The sequence below is a fragment of the Dunckerocampus dactyliophorus genome, chromosome 1 (genome assembly GCF_027744805.1).
Source record: "Dunckerocampus dactyliophorus isolate RoL2022-P2 chromosome 1, RoL_Ddac_1.1, whole genome shotgun sequence".
NCBI lineage: Eukaryota > Metazoa > Chordata > Actinopteri > Syngnathiformes > Syngnathidae > Dunckerocampus > Dunckerocampus dactyliophorus.
The window spans coordinates 33550480-33568699 of NC_072819.1; the positions used below are offsets into that span (position 1 = coordinate 33550480).

General features: G+C 40.8%; 2 protein-coding genes across 3 annotated transcripts in view; one reads left to right on the forward strand and one right to left on the reverse strand.

Moving 5' to 3' along the window:
- Positions 1-12634, forward strand: tnnt2a (troponin T type 2a (cardiac)). 2 transcript variants are annotated; one of them, XM_054791579.1, is made up of 12 exons: positions 1-142; positions 890-952; positions 3567-3596; positions 3768-3789; positions 3906-3969; positions 4901-5017; positions 10050-10127; positions 10196-10306; positions 10366-10475; positions 10555-10645; positions 10965-11005; positions 11400-12634. In XM_054791579.1, the coding sequence occupies exons 5-12, from the start codon at positions 3916-3918 to the stop codon at positions 11431-11433; spliced, it is 636 nt and encodes a 211-aa protein (XP_054647554.1). In that variant the 5' UTR covers positions 1-142; positions 890-952; positions 3567-3596; positions 3768-3789; positions 3906-3915; the 3' UTR covers positions 11434-12634. The 2 variants fall into 2 exon arrangements, with proteins under 2 accessions (XP_054647554.1, XP_054647469.1); XM_054791494.1 differs by lacking the exon at positions 11400-12634 and having other exon boundaries at positions 10965-11206.
- The window catches only part of LOC129187369 (plakophilin-1), an 18951-nt gene continuing 12716 nt past the window's right edge, over positions 11986-18220 (reverse strand). Inside the window, exons 10-15 of the mRNA XM_054786565.1 lie at positions 18025-18201; positions 17525-17678; positions 17246-17432; positions 16630-16714; positions 13758-13868; positions 11986-13645 (exon numbers count right to left, since the gene is read on the reverse strand). Of these exons, the coding sequence (XP_054642540.1) occupies positions 13794-13868; positions 16630-16714; positions 17246-17432; positions 17525-17678; positions 18025-18201 (678 nt within the window). The 3' untranslated portion in view covers positions 11986-13645; positions 13758-13793. The remainder of the gene's footprint in view (positions 13646-13757; positions 13869-16629; positions 16715-17245; positions 17433-17524; positions 17679-18024; positions 18202-18220) is intronic.

Genomic DNA, 18220 nt, shown 5'->3' on the forward strand with positions numbered 1-18220 from the left:
CAAAGGTTGCTTGTGGAAGATTTTGGGGCATGGTTTTCTCTGAAATCACTTAGAAAAGCTGTTCTTATTTCTCCAGAGGAGATAGAGGAGGTGCAGGAAGAAGAAGAAGAAGAAGAAGAAGAAGAAGAAGAAGAGGGGGAAGGTACAGTTTGTGATTTGTACTGGAATATACATTTTTTTTGGAGATACTAACTAAATGTTGGGCTGGTTTTTCTTTTTGTGTCTAAATACCAAACAATGCTGACACGTGCTTTGCACACAACGCACCATCACAAGACTAGCAAATTTAAAAGCTGACAAAATAAAGACTACACACGTCAGGCACTTGTAGTTTAATGTTATCTGCCTAAAATACCAGAGGGGTTAGGTCACCGTATGCTGATCTCAAGTAATCTGTTGGCAACATTTTTGTGTTGGGATTAACTATCAACATGAGCACTTTTAGTCATTGATGATAATCAGTCAAGTAAGTCAAATCCTGTCCATCTCCTGAGGTCCTTAAAACCTAGTGACGCCTCCGGGCAATTGTAATATCTACTGCTGCGCAGCTAATTAGACACAATGCAAAAAATTCTGCCATTACAAAGATGACAATGTCAATATTCATTGGTACACACAATATATATTCTATCATTACTGATATATTCTATAATTTTCTAATATTTTTTATAACAATGTTTTTGGTTATTGTATTTACTTGAGAGTCAAAATGTACATCTCACAAACACCTCTCAATATGATGCTTCACTACCACTGCAAACTATTTTCAAGTTAAATCAAGTTAATTAAGCGTCCATTGAGTGTCATAACACTTCAGTTTTAACAAGGCTATGGCTGCCAGTATTCTCATTCCTGTGTGACTTGTCTTATGCAAATTTGTTTCTGCCAGGAACTGTTGAAGATAAACTCATTGCAGAGGAGGAAGAGGTTGGTGAAAACGATGACGAAGAAGGTATGCAACTAGAAGATGTAGAGAACTCAAATGATGACAAATGCGTCTTGTTTTCGTGGGTCAGACACTGCTGGGAACATTATCTGAGTCACACTTCACTTTGGTATGTGACAGACTGCAGCTACTTGGCCAGCTATGTGTGCTCTTCTCATCACGCGCGCGCACACACACGCACAGGCACACACACACACGCGCACGCACACACGATGGGGCGCCCATCCCTTGTCACCCTGAGTCTCTATCATAATCAGAGGTAGATCTGCTGACTGTTCATCACTATAACAGCACTAGTGTAACAGGGTCAATTATGTCACTGTAAATATGTTATATGATTACACAAAATCTAAAAGTAGTACCTGATGTGTTCGTATTATGTCATTAATGTGGAACGTCAATAACGTCTGTCACTGTGTACCCCCTACTGCTGTAGTGTGATGCCTCATAAGTTTGGGTACTGCCCTTTTCTTCGTGATCTCCATGTCAGAGGTTGCCATCTGTATGACTCCAGAAATTTGTGTTGCAATTTAGAACTGCATTTTATTATCCTTGTCTTGTGTCGTAATCTGTGTAGGTGCACGCTATTTGGCCACCTTGTGACTGCATCGCGTTTGTTAATTTCATCAGTAAAACGAAGTGCAACTGCAGCGACCCTGTGTCTATGTCTCGTCACTCGAACATCATCATCCACAACGCAGAGAGACAAACACCACCGGTTGCACTGGATCATAATTTCAGGATCAACTTCAGTTGCTTGAACTCGCAGGCTTTAGCATTAGCCTACAGCACTGCAATGCCTTTATGGCTGCAGTCTTGCAAAGGCACTCTTCGTTTAGGTCAGTTTACATAACGTCACACAATCACACTCCATGATAGGCTCTATTTTTAATCTCCACAGTGCTAAAGTCTGAATGTTGAAAGTCCAGTTGTGATTTAAGGAGGCTGGGTGTCAGCCAGCGGTCACAGATTCCTTACTTTTGTTATAATTACAGATAATTATACCCTGTACCAGTACTTCTTAAATGGTGGCGCGCGTGGGTGAGGTGTCGGTGCAGTTACTGCTTAGTAAGAAAAGTAGCTATTGGCAGTCCTTGAAGTCGCTAGATGAATCCGAGAAGTAGCCAAATTCTTTTTTTTTTACAATGATACATGTTTTAAGGCTGTAAAACCCCTCACCATACACTTGATGCACTTTTCTCAGATAGGCTATAACATTTTTTCACATTTCTCTCTTGTTTAAACACTTTCGTTTGAATTTTAATGACCGACAGCCTAATAATTACATCTGGACTCGCCTCCACCTCTTATCTTGTAGTTAGGACTACTTGTTTACCGTAACTTATCACACATTGTTCTCCCATCACACGTTCTGACACATGCTGACCAATCACAGCTCTGCGGTCTGCATCGAGCAAAGTTAGACATTTTTGGAAGTGCACGTCAAGCTCCGCTGGAAGGTTTGGAGGGGGAGGAGCCATCCGGCGTAGTGACGCTGTAGCGCAGTTTTCAGCCTCTTGCTAAGCGACTCATTTGTACACAGTGCTTAGAGCAGGGGTCACCAACGTTTGTCCTTGTGAGAGCTACTTTTACAAAATGAAAATGGCCAAGAGCTACTCATTTTTGTAACATTTATTTTCAGAGCTTATTTTAAACCCAAACAAAGCGAATATGCTTGTTTTACCAGAACATGAACAAAATGCTGGTGTCCACAACTCACATTTTGTATTTCAGAATGCATTTCTTTCTACTGTTCTTTCATTATTAACTGAAAACCTGAATGAAAAGCAGGCTTGCGGGCACCTCATGTGGTCGTGGGGGGCTACCTGGTGCCCGCGGGCACCACATTGGTGACCCCTGGCTTAGAGTGACACAGCATCATGTCCTACAGCAAAAAAAAGGATAGGAAAAAAAGATAGGAGAGGGAAAGAAAGCTAAAAGTACTCCTAAATATGGGAGATGACACTCAAACAGGCTTTGGCTTGCTTACACGAGGTGGAAAGAAGAATTGAATGTTTTTATTATAGTATTTGTATTCCACAGCTCTCATATTTTGTCTTACAAGTTCTCCTAAATTGAAAACACAATGGTACGGCCCTCGTGAACTGAGTGTCTCGTGACACCCCTACTGCAGTGTTAAAGTGGATTAAGTGGATAAAATCTGACACTACGTTAGAGACAGGAGGGGACAAACACAGCTCATTAGCGTTAAAGCTACAGACACACAAAACACTGTGGGGCTTAGTAAAAGCACATTAAATCCGTCTAAATTCAAGTATCAAGGCTAGATTTTGGCAGATACTTTAAATACAATGAAAATGTAAATAATTGAAAAATAGTATAAAATGCTACTTTGAATCAATTATGTATGTCCTCCAACATACATTGTGAACCAGCAGGCCCTCCTTCAGGTCCAAATGTTCTTCTGGATGAAAGCATATAAATTCTCACAGAAACACGTCTTCCAAGCTAGAAAAAACAAAATGATTTGCATTCACACTCATCAACAACCCCAACAAGCAAATTGTTACTTACCTTCCCAGTGCTGTGGTTTGGCCCGTCTCTTCACTTCCTGTCATTCAGTAATGTTAGTCTGACACACATTCTGCTTTGCTTTCAGATGGCGATGCAGAAGCAGAGGACGGAGAAGGTAACACTGACAACGCCAACAACAATGAGCTCATGTCTGAACTCTTTTAACTATAAAACACATTTTGCCAACGCTCATTAGTCAATTGTCACAGCTTGCCTGTTTTGATGCAGTGAGCCTGCACGATCTTGATCAGTCTCTTCTCTTGTTTCATTGTGCTTCTCAACAAAGAGGACACAAAACCAAAATTCAAGTAAGCACCGTTCTTTAAAATAGAGTTACCCAGACACCACATTTCTTCTGTACGACAAGCCCAAACTTGAACTTTCTTTCCCTTTTAACAAAATGCATTTTTGTCTTACTCTGCAGGCCATTTATCATGCCCAACCTCATCCCACCAAAGATTCCAGATGGAGAGAAAGTGGATTTTGATGTGAGTTATGAGACAGGCTGTCACATTACAGCATTGACAAATAGATCTATTATGAACTGTAAGTGAATATTTGTCATTATTTATTGAATATTTAAGAACAGGTTTAAACAATATTGTTTAAACCTACAATGATAAAGGTTAGTGATTTGCATATTGTCCCCATAAATGTCACTTAAAAGGACTTTCAAATAAAGACAGATGAGTTAAATATGAGTACTGAATGAGGTGAATTAACTGACCAAAAGAAGAAAATCAAATCAACTGTATTTCACAGGTCCACTACAACTCCCATGACCACCACATACCCGGAAGACGATGACGTCACAGACAGACTGAACGTCTTTATCAATAAAAGTGCTTTAAAAACAGACATCCACATAAAGCCTGCCGTGCTTAAATCCAATGTTTTATTTCCTAGTATCGATTCAATCGATTGATTACCTTTTTAAATGATGTTAGATATATAGATATATGCCGCCCAGAATGGAAACTTGCTAAACACACATCGATGTAGTTGGATCATAGGAATATAAATCAATGTAGTGAATGAATCGTTACACCCCCATTCTTAATGTATTTTTTAGGGCTGTTTTGTATCTTTATGCTCTTAATGACTTTAATCTGATACATACTTTTTTCTCTCAGTGGAAGTCTCATTCAAGATTCAAGAGTTTTATTGTCATGTGCATGGTAAAACAGCAGTTATACCATGCAATGAAAATCTTATTCTGTTCATACTCCCAAGAAAAGAAAGGAAACACAAGAAAGAATAAGAACATAAGAAACATAAACACATATACATAAATACCAATAAATTAAGCAACAACAACAGAAGAGACTTACATTATTTGTTGTCATATTACTACTCCTAAAACACCATGTAGATACTATGAAATACAAGAGGTGTTGTCATTCTGTGTTCCATGTGTAGGACATACATCGCAAACGTATGGAGAAGGACCTGATGGAGCTTCAAACGTTGATTGAGGTTCATTTTGAAAGCAGAAAGAAGGAAGAAGATGAGCTCATACATCTCAAGGAGAGGATCGTAAGTGTCCTAAACACACATACTGCGACACTATTGTTAATCCAAAATAAACACGTTTATCTTTTGTTGATCGCTTGTACCACCTTTCTTCATTCACTGTTTTCCCTCCAAAGAACAACCCGGAAGTAACAAGTCTTCTTCTCCTTTTCAATGACACAATAACATTCCAGCACACCCTGCTGGTCAAAGAGGGAACATGTTTTTTTTAGAGAACAATTAGAACACTCTGTAGAGTTAACAATCTCCCATTGTGCAAAAAATAAAATAAAATCTTTTGATAAGTGACATAGGTGAAGCTCCAAAATGTGCTGTTTTGTGGACTGTCATAGCGGGCGGACTCGCTGCCACCAGCAGCCGTGAGCTGTGTACGCGGCACTTCACACTCATTAAACTCCTTAACTTTGCATAGGAACACACCCACAAGTGTTGCTCATATCAAATATTATTCCATTCCATTCCATTCCATTTTCCTCCGCTTATCCGGGTCCGGGTCGCGGGGGCAGCAGTCTATGTAGGGAAGCCCAGACTTCACGGTCCCCGACCACCTCCTCCAGCTCCACCGGGAGGACACCAAGGCGTTCCCAGGCCAGCTGTGAGACATAATCCCTCCAGCGTGTCCTAGGTCTTCCCCGGGGCCTTCTCCCGGCTGGGCATGCCCGAAACACCTCACCAGGGAGGCGTCCGGGAGGCATCCGGACTAGATGCCTGAGCCACCTCAGATGGCTCCTCTCGATGTGAAGGAGCAACGGCTCTACTCTGAGCTCCTCCCAGATGACCGAGCTCCTCACCCTATCTCTTAGGGTGAGTCCCGCCACCCTACGAAGAAAACTCATTTCAGCCGCTTGTATCCGCGATCTCGTTCTTTCGGTCACGACCCAAAGCTCGTGACCATAGGTGAGGGTGGGAACATAGATCGAACGGTAAATTGAGAGCTTTGCCTTCCGGCTCAGCTCTCTTCACCACGACGGTCCGGTACAGCGACCGCATTACTGCAGACGCTGCGCCGATCCGCCTATCGACCTCACGCTCCAACCTTCCCTCACTCGTGAACAAGACCCCGAGATGCTTGAACTCCTCCACCTGGGGCAGGACCTCATTCCCAACCCGGAGGGAGCAATCCACCCTTTTCCGACTGAGAACCATGGCCTCGGATTTGGAGGTGCTGAGTCTCCTCCCAGAAGCTTCACACTCAGATGCAAACCGTCCCAGTAAACGCTGCAGGTCACAGCTCGATAAATATTAAATATTATCTCCTGGTGTAATAGTAACTACATAAGGCATTGTATTTGTCTCTATGGCGTGTTAAAATCAGCAACGTTGCTTGTTGCAATTTTGCGACTTTGGCGCTTAAAGGGATTAAGGATCACCTTTTCTGACTTCAGTTTGCGGATTACCTTATTGACTTCATGAACAGAGTACACAGTCGCATTTTTTAAACTAGATGCCATAATGCAAGTGTCAAACATAACATCAGCCCTGGTCTGCTCAGCAACCCTAAAAGATCTGTCCTTTTTTTTATCTCAGCTTTCCCTTCTCTCTGTATGGCCCTCGCTGCATTTATGTTGAGGGACTGCAGATGATCAATGTAATTGTGCTAAAGGACCTGAACCCCACCATCCACAGTAGTGAAGTCCATCCCTACATAATACAAGTTTTCACTTTCCTCATACCCAACATGAAGTGCTGATCTTCGTTTAGGAATCACATTTGTCAAAAACATATGTGAGCCAGCCCAAAAGAAATCATGAAAATGACATGCAAGTATTCGAGTAAACTGTGAATGTTCATCCACCCATTAAAAGACTGCTGGGTCTACCTGTGAAACTTTAGCACCTGTACTAAGCTTGATTTCTTTCACTTTGTTCTGCCAATACAGTGATGCATCAGCAAGGCACATTTCTTTAGTTTGCAAAGAATGCCTTCGCTGCCTGGTGGTCGCACATTAATGTCCCGAGAGAGTTCCATGTTTTGCAAAATTCAACTTTGGTTAACAGTACATTATAATCTCGTTTTCTTTATTCAATGCTGATGTTTTCTACATGTGACACGTCAGCGGCTTCTTTCCGCTCGTCAGGTTCAAGATATTGCAGGTTACACCAGTTTTTGTACTTTCCTGAAGCTTTCTCTGCTCTGCTTAAATCTTTGCTTTGTGTTCAACATGATCATCTCTGCTTTTGAAAGTCACAGTCCGTCCTGTTCTCAACTGTCCATCTATAGAAGAGGCCGGGGAAGTGCACACAGTTTTCCATTTCAGTTAGCCTTACACCTGTTTGTGTCAAAAGGGGATGCGGAAATTCATCTGCATTCACATCCCAGTCACTTCCGTTGCCTACTTCATCAAAATGTCTGCACCATCCGGCACCACTTCCTCACTTTCCACCTTTTGTCTCTCATCTTGTGAAATCTGGCCCTTTTCATTCTGTGTGTCGGACTTGCAAAGCCTTGAGTGATGGACAATACAACAGCTCCATCCTGACCAATAACTATCCCTGGTCCTGTCCACTCTCTACAGTCAGCACGTTTATAATACACTTTGTCTCCTGTTTGTGTGCGTCTAAGTTGCTTACACAGAGCCCTCCTTATCATCTCTGAATATTCAGCTTCTGTGAACGCCTTTCTGGATGCATGAAGTTGATGCATGGGTTCTGACCAAAAACTAGTTGATATGGGCTGTGCCCATAGACATTATACATACTGTTCTTAGCCAAAAGAAACCAATGAAGGGCAACATGCCCACCACAGTCATTTTCCTTTTTCACCCGCTGGATGATTTCAGTGAGTGTCTGGTTGTGTCTTTCCAACAGTCCATTACTCCAGGCACTGTAAGATGCGATTGTTCTCACCCCAATATTGATGTTTTCTGAAGAAATCTAGGGGTAATAATGGACTCAGATCTGAACTTTAACAGCCACATTAAATCAATAACATCAGCAGCTTTTTACCACCTAAAAACATTGCCAAAATCAAGGGAATAGTGTCTAAGCCAGATTTAGAGAGACTAATCCATGCCTTTGTCTCCAGCAGGCTAGACTACTGTAACGGCCTTCTCACCGGGCTCTCTAAACAAGCAGTAAAACAGCTGCAGTACATCCAGAATGCTGCTGCTAGAATCCTGACTAGAACCAGGAAATATGACCATATTAGTCCAGTACTCAGATCTTTGCACTGGCTTCCTTTCGCTCAGAGAATAGACTTTAAAGCAGCTCTGCTTGTATACGAGTCTTTCCATGGTCTTACGCCAAAGTACATCTCTGACATGTTAGAGTCACATAAACCATCTCCAGCTCTGAGAAGCTCAGGGAGTGGTCTCCTGCGGGTGCCCAGAGTCAGGACTAAACACAGTGAAGCTGCATTTTGGTTTTATGTTGCCAAAATCTGGAACAATCTTCCAGAGGATGTGCGACAATCCTCAACTTTGGCAATGTTCAAATCCAAGCTGAAAACACTTCCATTCAACTGCGCATATGACAAGTGAAAGAATTTTATCTGCACACTTCATTTTTAATCTTTTTTTTGTTTGTTTTATGGAATGATTTATGACCTTTATGTAATGATTTTAGAATGGCTTTATGTTTTTATAGAATGATTTTAAATGAAGTGGTTTTACCCTTCTTTTCTGCACATTGAATTACCTTGTGCATGAATTGTGCTCAATAAATAAACTGGCCTTGCCTACTTTGTAACTACAGTATAGCAGCCATCCTCTGAACATGTTTTTTAGACACCAGTGGAACACGCTGTAGAGCAGGGGTGCCCATTACGTAGATCGCGAGCCATCGGTAGATCGCAAAGGTAGTTTGGGTCGATCGCATTAACGCCACCTTGTAGATGTCATCTATGACATCAGTCTGCTGACATCCTGATTCGCTCTTGCTACCCCGCGGCAATGGTGAACGTCACGTCTGAAACTACACAAAGATGCAACTTTCATCTTTATTAATTTGATTATGGATAAACTAACTCAGCAGTAAGATGCCTATATCTGTAACAAAAGTTATCCGCTCACTTGTAGCCGCTAGTTGTGTAGAAAAAAAGTCAATTGTTTGATGGCTTTGCTTCGCGTCATGAACGCCACTATAGAAATGCATGTTTCTACTCTTCCCTTTCTTAAACTATTATTTCCTGATGAATTGTGAAATGTGCCCGTTGCTGAAAGCTTTTTAATATGTTGCCTTGAAATCGGCTGCATTGTCTTTTGCATAATCATTTTCGGTCTCACTTAACAAGGTACACAAAAATACGGTAGTTACTGAGGAACTAATTAAGAACTAATGAGCAACTAATGACTAAGGCACATAAATTTAGAATAGTTACTGAAGAACAAATGAGGAACTAATGAATAGTTACTGAGGAACTAATGCACATAAATTTAAAGTAGTTACTGAGGAACTAGTGAAGAACTAATGAGGAAGTAAAGAGTAGTGGTTGGGGTTAGGGTTAGGTAGGGTCGTTCTTCATTAACTACTATAATTTTGTGTACCTTATTGTAAAGTGTTACCCTATTTTCATTTCTTGTATATCGGTATTGTTTGATAGCAAATGCTAACTGGACGTTACACATGCACTGTGTGTCTCATGAACGCTACCTAGCTAGCTATTTTGACGGACATATTACCGGTACTCGGGTTATGTACACAACTACTGAGAAATTATGTGTAATTATCTTTATTTGCCATATTGAATTGTGAATTATTTGTGAATGATATCAACTACTATGATTACCTGTATACTTTGAAACTGTGAATGTGAAATATTGCTATTATGTTATATATTTTATAGTAAGAGATAGATCATGTTGTCTTATAACTTATAGAATGCTGAAAAAGTGCACCCCAATATACATGTACAATTTAAATAAATACTCATATTTATGAAGACAGTAAATATATATTTTCTATATTTATAGTAGGAGGCAGATCTCTGGGACTTGGTCATTTTAAAAGTAGGTCGCAGGCTGAAAAAGTGAGCAGCCCGACACTACAAGTATAACTGCCCGATTGAGATGTTTCAAAAAAGGTTATTTTGTGTGCAGGAGAGGCGCCGCTCTGAGCGAGCAGAGCAGCACAGAATCCGCAGTGAGCGGGAGAAGGAGCGACAAAAGCGTCTGGAGGTACAATCCTGACCCCGTTCGCGGCTCCACTAACTTACCTTGTAACTTCTCGAGCTATGTTTGAACAGGACGAGCGAGCTCGTAAAGAGGAGGAAGAGGCTAAGAAACGAGCGGAGGATGATGCCAAGAAGAAGAAAACACTCACCAGCCTGCACTTTGGAGGTTACATGCAGAAACTGGTGAGAGAATGCAGGGCCAAGTTAAAAGATGAGCCAGGAGTGATTGTGCTTTCTCACAGACAGAGAAGCGCAGCGGCAAGAGGCAGACTGAGAGGGAGAAGAAGAAGAAGATCTTGAGTGAAAGACGTAAATCTCTGGATATTGACAACTTGAACCAGGAGAAGCTCAAGTATGTGGACAAATATTATTGTAGTATTTGCATGAGTTCAGAAAAGCCCTCACCGAGTGTCCTTATTTGTGGCTCACAGAGAGAAAGCTAAGGAGTTGTGGGAGTGGATGCACCAGTTGGAGGCAGAGAAGTTTGAATTGCAGTACCAGATCAGCAGCCAAAAATATGAGGTGTGTGTGTGACCTAGTTGAGAATAAATATTGTTAAAAAAACAAAAAAAACTTAGAATATGCCTGCATATGAATGACTTCAGTACAAATAATTCTTCCTTTGCATACATTGCCAGAGAGCTAAGCTTTGCGGTGGTGTAGAGGTGTGATATGTCTAGTATTTGTTCCCTTGCATGGGGAAGTAACAAGTCTCAAGTCACATTTAAAGATATAAAGATACTGCTAAATAAATATGTTAAAGGTTTTGGTACTGGATCTTAAAGGATGGTGCGTGTGGCTAATGAGTTTATAAACCACAGGTATGTTTTCTGTATTACAGATCAATGTACTGAGGAACCGCGTAAGTGACCATCAGAAAACGTACGGAAACCCATTGTTTTTCATCATCTTTCTTTTCTTTTTCTTTTTTATGTCATCAACTGCCTCCTTAAGAGTAATATCTAACCTTAGTTGGAAAATAAGGCCTAAATTGTCTTAAATCCTAAATCCTGCACAGGCAAGTCAAGAAAAGGTTTAGAATCTACAATCCTGCTGCGATATGACTGTAAAGTTCTACGTGACTGCATGTGTGACGCTACTGTTACTCTCCAACTGCCTGCAAGGCTGGGTGTGGCACAGCTGTCAAGAGACACACCTCCAGCACAGAATATTTCACACAGTGTGCTAAACTGACTTGTTATTTTTGGAATAGGAGGAGGAGGGTGATAGCATCTGCAACAATGGCTGCTCCTTATACTGTTTGTGTTTTCAACAGGTCCAAGAGGACCAAAAGGGGTCTGAGGAAATAGATGCTGATGCACAATTTAGCCGTCCTGCACCAGAGCTCAAACCAAACCACAGTCCCACTTGTTTCCATACTGTGTGTGCTTCATGGAGTCCTTGCCGCAGCCATGAATGTACATAAAACCCTTTCAGTCCTGTCAAGATTGTGCTTGTTGGGTTGCTGATACACTTCAAACTGCAAAGCGTAAAATGACACTGGACTATATAAAGGCCTAAAAAAAAAAAGAAAAAAAAAGCCTCAAGCAAAAAAGGAGGAAACATCTTCCTAATGAGAGACAGGCTCTGACATGACTTGCTTCTCCTCTTTCTAACAGTCACCTCCTCAAATTATGACTGGTGCAAGGAATAAAATGCTCAGGTGTTGTGTGATATATGAATTTGCAGCCACGAGCTGAATGACGCCATGCAAAAACCTTGCTGTGGTTTAAAAAACGGCTTGCTCTCCTCTCCATAACATTAGCATAGAGTCACATAGATGTAAAAGAACTGTATAACCAGTTGAAACTAGTATTTATAAAGAAGGCAAAAAGACCAGCAACCATTACGATGAGAAAGAATAAAGAAAGCCGCAGCCACCGTGTTATTGCTGCATCTGCTGTTTTAGTGTCAAAAAAGCCACATGGAAAACATGAATCATTTGACCGTATTCATAATGCACACAAGAAATAAACAGTCCAGTTACAACAGCACACACATTAGGAAAAGAGGAAATAAAAACACATCACACACAAAACTTAAATATTCAATCATTTGAATACAAAGAAAAGTGCAATAGAAAAAAGTGACAGGCATGAATGACAAGTTGTTATATTAATAGATGCAGGCTTGGTTTTCTGTTGAGTGACAGTATGCTGATAATTACCGTATATGTACGTATATACACACAGTTCTCCAGCTTCACTTTAAAGGCAATATGAACGTCACTCTTTGTGAGCAAGGCAAACCTCAGTGAGACTCGAGCGTCTTCAAAGTAGTAGAATTAGAAGCACGGATGCACTGTTTTTTTTAAACCATGATGCACAATCATCTTTGCTCCTTCTATGCTTTGTTTTCTTCAATTAGATTATAAAAGCGGATGCGTATAATGTAAAATGCAGGTTTCCAAATACCGATAAAACCCCCCGTTTTTTCCCCCCTAACTTCTCAGTTTATTCATAAAAAAGTTAAAAAATGCAAAATTTACCATAAAGGGTTAACTTATTTTATTTAGTGCCTTTGTGACATGAATAGAAAAGAAAAAAGCCACTTTGAGCTGCACTTTAAAACATATATGTATATATGACACGTACTCCGAAACTGCTGACTAAAAACCCGACAAAGGAGTTATTTCAAGTCGAGGTGCACTCAAAAATAAATTATTTTTTGCAGTGTTCAATCATTAAAAAACATGTAAAACGAAAACTGTACAGTTAAGTTCATGAAAAATAGTGGCAGATAAAACCTTGCACTCACAAAACATAATCTGTCAGTGAAGTGAAGATCCTTGCAAAGATCTCTGCAGGTTTGGAGAGCGTGTCATATATTGGGAAATATACTGTCTGGATGAGTTTTATAGTTAGCTGGTTAGCTGAGCACACACACTGTAAACAAAAGGGTAACATGTTTCCACAGTATAACATGGTTGTTATGCAATGTTTAAAACAAGAGCGTTGAAAATACTTATGGTAGTATTGCTCCCAGTATTAAGTCTCATGCTAAGCTAAGCTAGGCTAGGCTAATTGTCTTACGTGGGATCATTTTATGTATTATTCACGGTAAGGCAAAGCAATCCCCCCCCCCTCCACATTATGTTTAGCAATAGCAATAAAAGGCGTACTTCTTTATGGATGTTTCATTCAGCAGCAACACATACATCCACATTTCTTTCTAGTTTCCTCACCACATTCCACATCTCCTGAGTCCTCAGGTATTTTATAGTAAATGGAGTGATATTTTACAGGAGGCAACTTCTGTTAATTGCGTTTATTTACTACTCAACTGAAACCATAAGATTCTCACACTCAAGTCAACAAAGCAAAAAAAACACGCTTGCCAGTGTGCATACACAGACACAAACAAATCCAAATTAAATACATACACCGCAGGATTATTGATGGTGTTCATGTACAGCAGACAGAAATTCATAATTGCTAAAGCTCTTTCAAGCAAGGTGGTTGTGGAGGCGGTCATTTTACCCTCCATGTTGCAAGGGTGTGGCCTCAACATGCTGATTTCCATCTATGCAATGCACGGAAAGAGGAAGAGACAAAAGGTTAAGCTTTCTTTCTCACTTAAAAAAAGGCTTAATTCTGAAGACAGACACACACACACAAACATTCCAACATTATACCTCTGGGCAAACATGGTGCCGCTCCTCCCTCATTCATCAGTCGATAATCTGCACAGACCTGTACGCCGCCGTGGTGTTGTCGTTAATGAATAATGATTTGCTCATTCCCAGCTGTGGATAAAAAGAAGCACAGTTAGAATACGAACAGTGTGGATTTGCTCAAGAGACAGCCTGTGCGTCAGAAGCATCAAAGAGGTGCTAAAAAGACCCCCTGACTTGCATCCCGTATATCATTTTTATACCTTCATTCATTCACACAAAAACTGCAAAACCGTCTTATTGGAAAACGCCATCCAGGGAGCGTTGGATTATTTAGTCTCCTTTGTTACAGTGTTTGATGTTATCTCCTTAGGTGAGAGGGTTACGGTGGTGTGAAAAAGTGTTTGCCCCTTTCCTGATTTCTTATATTGTTGTCACACTTAATTTCAAAATTAGTCAAGGACAACACAACTGAACACAAAATGCAGTTTTTAAATGAAACTTTTATTATTAAGGAAGAAAATCCAAACCTACATGGCCCTTAGCAGCAACAACTGCAATCAAGTGTTTGCAATAACTTGCAATGAGTCTCTTAGCGCTGTGGAGGAATTTTGGCCCACTCATCTTCCCCCAGTTGGGGGGGTAAGTCACTGTTGATGCACTACACTGCTGACGGGGATGTCATACAACTTCATGTCAAAAAATCCGAACTATGCCTTTAAAACACAACTGAGATTAATTGTGATCGATCAGTCTGGAAAAGGTTATAAAGCCATTTCTAAAGCTTTGGGACTCCAGCGAACCACAGTGAGAGCCATTATCCACAAATGGCGAAAACATGGAGCAGTGGTGAATTTTCCCAGGAATGCCCGGGCAAACAAAATTACCCCAAGAGCGCAGCTACGACTCATCCAAGAGGTCACAGAAGACCCCACAACAACATCCAAACAACTGCAGGCCTCACTAGCCTCAGTTAAGGTCAGTGTTCATGACTCCACCATAAGAAAGACACTGGGCAAAAACGGTCTGCATGGCAGATTTCCAAGACGAAAACCACCATTAACAAAAAGAGCATTATGGCTTGTCTCAATTTTGCCAGAAAAAAAAAAAAAAACTTTTTGGAAGGTGTGTGTCCCATTACATCTGCCCTAAAAGTAACGCAGCATTTCAGAAAAAGCATCAAACCAACAGTAAAATATGGTGGTGGTAGTGTGATGGTCCGGGGCTGTTTTGCTGCTTCAGGACCTGGAAGACTTGCTGTGATAAATGGAACCGTGAATTCTGCTGTCTACCAAAAAATCCTGAAGGAGAATGTTCGGCCATCTGTTTGTGACCTCAAGCTGAAACCAACTTGGGTTCTGCAGCAGGACAATGACTCAAAACACACCAGCAAGTCCACCTCTGAATGGCTGATGAAAAACAAAATGAAGACTTTGGAGTGGCCTAGTCAAAGTCCTGACATGAATCCTACTAAGATGCTGTGGCATGACCTTAAAAAGGCGGTTCACAAGGGGTCAAACAGGTTTTCACACCACTGTATTTGCTTGTGGTTAAATATGAGTGTTCTGTGTGGTTAAGTAACCTTAAATGTTCATTTATCCCTTTCATTCATCATTTATATGTATTTATACGCATTTCGAATTGTTTTCTGCATGTAAAACTCAGATCTTCTAGAACGAATTAATGACATGAACCAAGGTTCCACTGTATTATAAATATTCTAATTACTCTCTATTAAATATGTCTTTTGTTGATACTTTTGGGTGTCTGAAATGGATTGGATTTAAATTACATTGGAACCTCGGTTAGCATTCGCCCTGTTTTGCCATGAATTATTTCTTGAATTCGATAGTGTATCTTACCTTCTTTGTCACAATGCTGGTGCTTGCAACATTCTTTGGCTCTATTTTTGGTTATTAAGGTGAAAAACACTATTAAATAAAAAAAAAAAAAACTCATGACAAAACAGAAAGATTGGTGGTGATTGATCTCGCTGACACATCGTGTCTTTGGGAACAGTAGTCTTAAATGTTCATTTAGGAATTCCAAATTGTTTCCTGCATGTCAAACTATAATTGTAAGACTATAAAAACATGTTGTGTGTTAACATTTTTGGTTTTCTGGAATGGATTAATTGCTTACAACTGCTTTGGTTGTCACACGTTTTGTTTTGGGTTTTTTTTTTTTGGACAGATAATGACAAAAACTGAGGTTCCACTGTTAAATGTATACAAGTGGAAGTGTATGCTTCAAGATAAATGGTATGAAAGTGCTTTGCCAAGTTTTATGGGGGATTATAAAATAAACAAACACTATTCACATCAAAAGCCAAGGTCAATGTATGGCCTAATGACGCAACACACCATGTAGTCCCATGTGACTTCTGTACAGGACTCTGCTAACTTTGGGGCTGGTGCAAACAGCAGTGAAACTGTAGAAAATGCAAACGTCTTCCTTATGTAATGTTTGAGATTATGTGGTTCCAAATTCACAGGTAAAAACAACACAATCTACAGGTGTTGCTAGAACATCCAGTCCATTCCATATGTCGCACTTCTATACGTAAAACGCCCTGTCTTCCTGACAGCTATTGCAGAATCTCGTGTTAAAAGCGTCCTGACCCTCGTGAAGTCTCCCTCATTACACCCGCCACAACAGACGGCGAGTGCTGAGAACCAGTCTGCCGGGATTCCGGAGAGACTGTTTCTGTATTCACTCAACAACTTGGGTGGGGCTTGACAGAGAAAGTGACAGTGCAGCCTGAGTAATAATGCACATAAACACACACACGCCCATCCGTGTTTTGTCCTGCGCAAGGACACGTGCAAATACAACTTCTGTGGATGCAGAAGCGTTAGACATGCGAGTAGCATTTTGTTGTTTTTCTGATTACCTTTTTCAAAATGTTTTGCAAGTTTTTATCATTCCATAGATGGTAGAGAAAGATGGAGGCTGCTTTGCTGCCTTTGGGGAGAGAGCTGTGACAGGAGAGGGAAGGAGAGGAAAGGTCAAATTATGTAAAAAAAAAAAAAAAAGCTTCTTGAAAATGTGACATTTGTTTTAAAGCACATGTTTTTCTTCTATCATTTATATATTTTGTCAAGAATGCATGACAAAATATATTCAAGGCAAGTAAAATATATAGTTAATCCCAAAATGATGTCGTTGAATGAAGAATTAAGTCATTTTTTAAAATGAGTATCTAAATAAAGTCTTGCAGTCTTTGGCAGCGACTTTTCTGTCATTTTTAGCTAAACAGACCAGGAGACCAAATACAATTCTCTTTCAAATTTAGCCTTGGTAAATACATCTTTCCATATGCAATTTCACAATAAGTATGATCTATTCAGTCACATTTTACTGTCAAGTATTTCCAGATGACACTTTTAATAATGTAGTACAAAATTGTTATCGTTTGAATGATCAAACCCTTTAAAGCATATTCTGATAACCTTTACACATCAAAGTTTGACCTGAGAACCTGAGAAGTGAACAGTAAAGTAACTCACGCATTCTCGCTAATGTCAGCCACTGATGTCACCAAATCGTTATCGATAAACTTCTTGTTGGCCTCGGGGTCTGCCAGCACCAGATTTCGCACTGTGTTACATGCTGTTGCGACAGTTTCATCAGAGTTCCCCAGCTCCCGGGGTCCAGCAGAGAGGAGGCCGGTGAGCTCTGGCAAAACTTGCTTTGCTGCAGAAAATGCATAGGATACACTCACAACTGCTGCCTGGAGATGAGGAATTGCGTGAAGGTGTATGGCATGAAAATGTGATGCTCCTCACCCATGGAGGTGTGCAAGTTGGTGCCCCGGCACATGTTACCAAGCAGAGACACGGCAGCCTTCTGCAGGCTATGGTTAGGCGACTTTAACAGAGGGGTTATGTGGGGCAGAGCCTCCAACTTCTGGACCAGAATCTGACTAATGGCGCCGGACCCCTGGAAAAGACAAGCCTCACTTTTAGCCGTCATACACTGTATTGGCATGCCTCCTACTTTTGCTTGTTGTCATTTTTTCCTTTAATTACATAATAATTACATTGTAACACAAGCTACAGAAACACTACTCCAGACAGGCTTAAACCAGACAGTTTCATGATGTTACACATTGCCTGCACTCGCTGTCTTTTCTTTAATCATCGCAGGGAACCTTATTTGGTAAGCAAAGTCGAAACACTTTGCAAACACTTTGCTGTGCGATAGAAGAACGAGTCAAGCCAATCGAGTTCTTGCATCCATACTGACAAATAGTTGATCACTTACTATATTGATCCCCATCACTCACCAGTTCTTTGCTGGCAGTCAGGTTCTGCAGTGCGCCACAGCACGCCTCCAGGGTGGCATCTTTCTGGGATGAGCTGAGCAGAGACAAGTAGGTCTGCATGGCTTTGGGATGGCACAGCCACTTGGCGCCTTTTGGTTCATCGTTTTCCAGCATTCCTCGAACGGCATCGAATGAAAACTGAAGAGAAAAGAAGAGG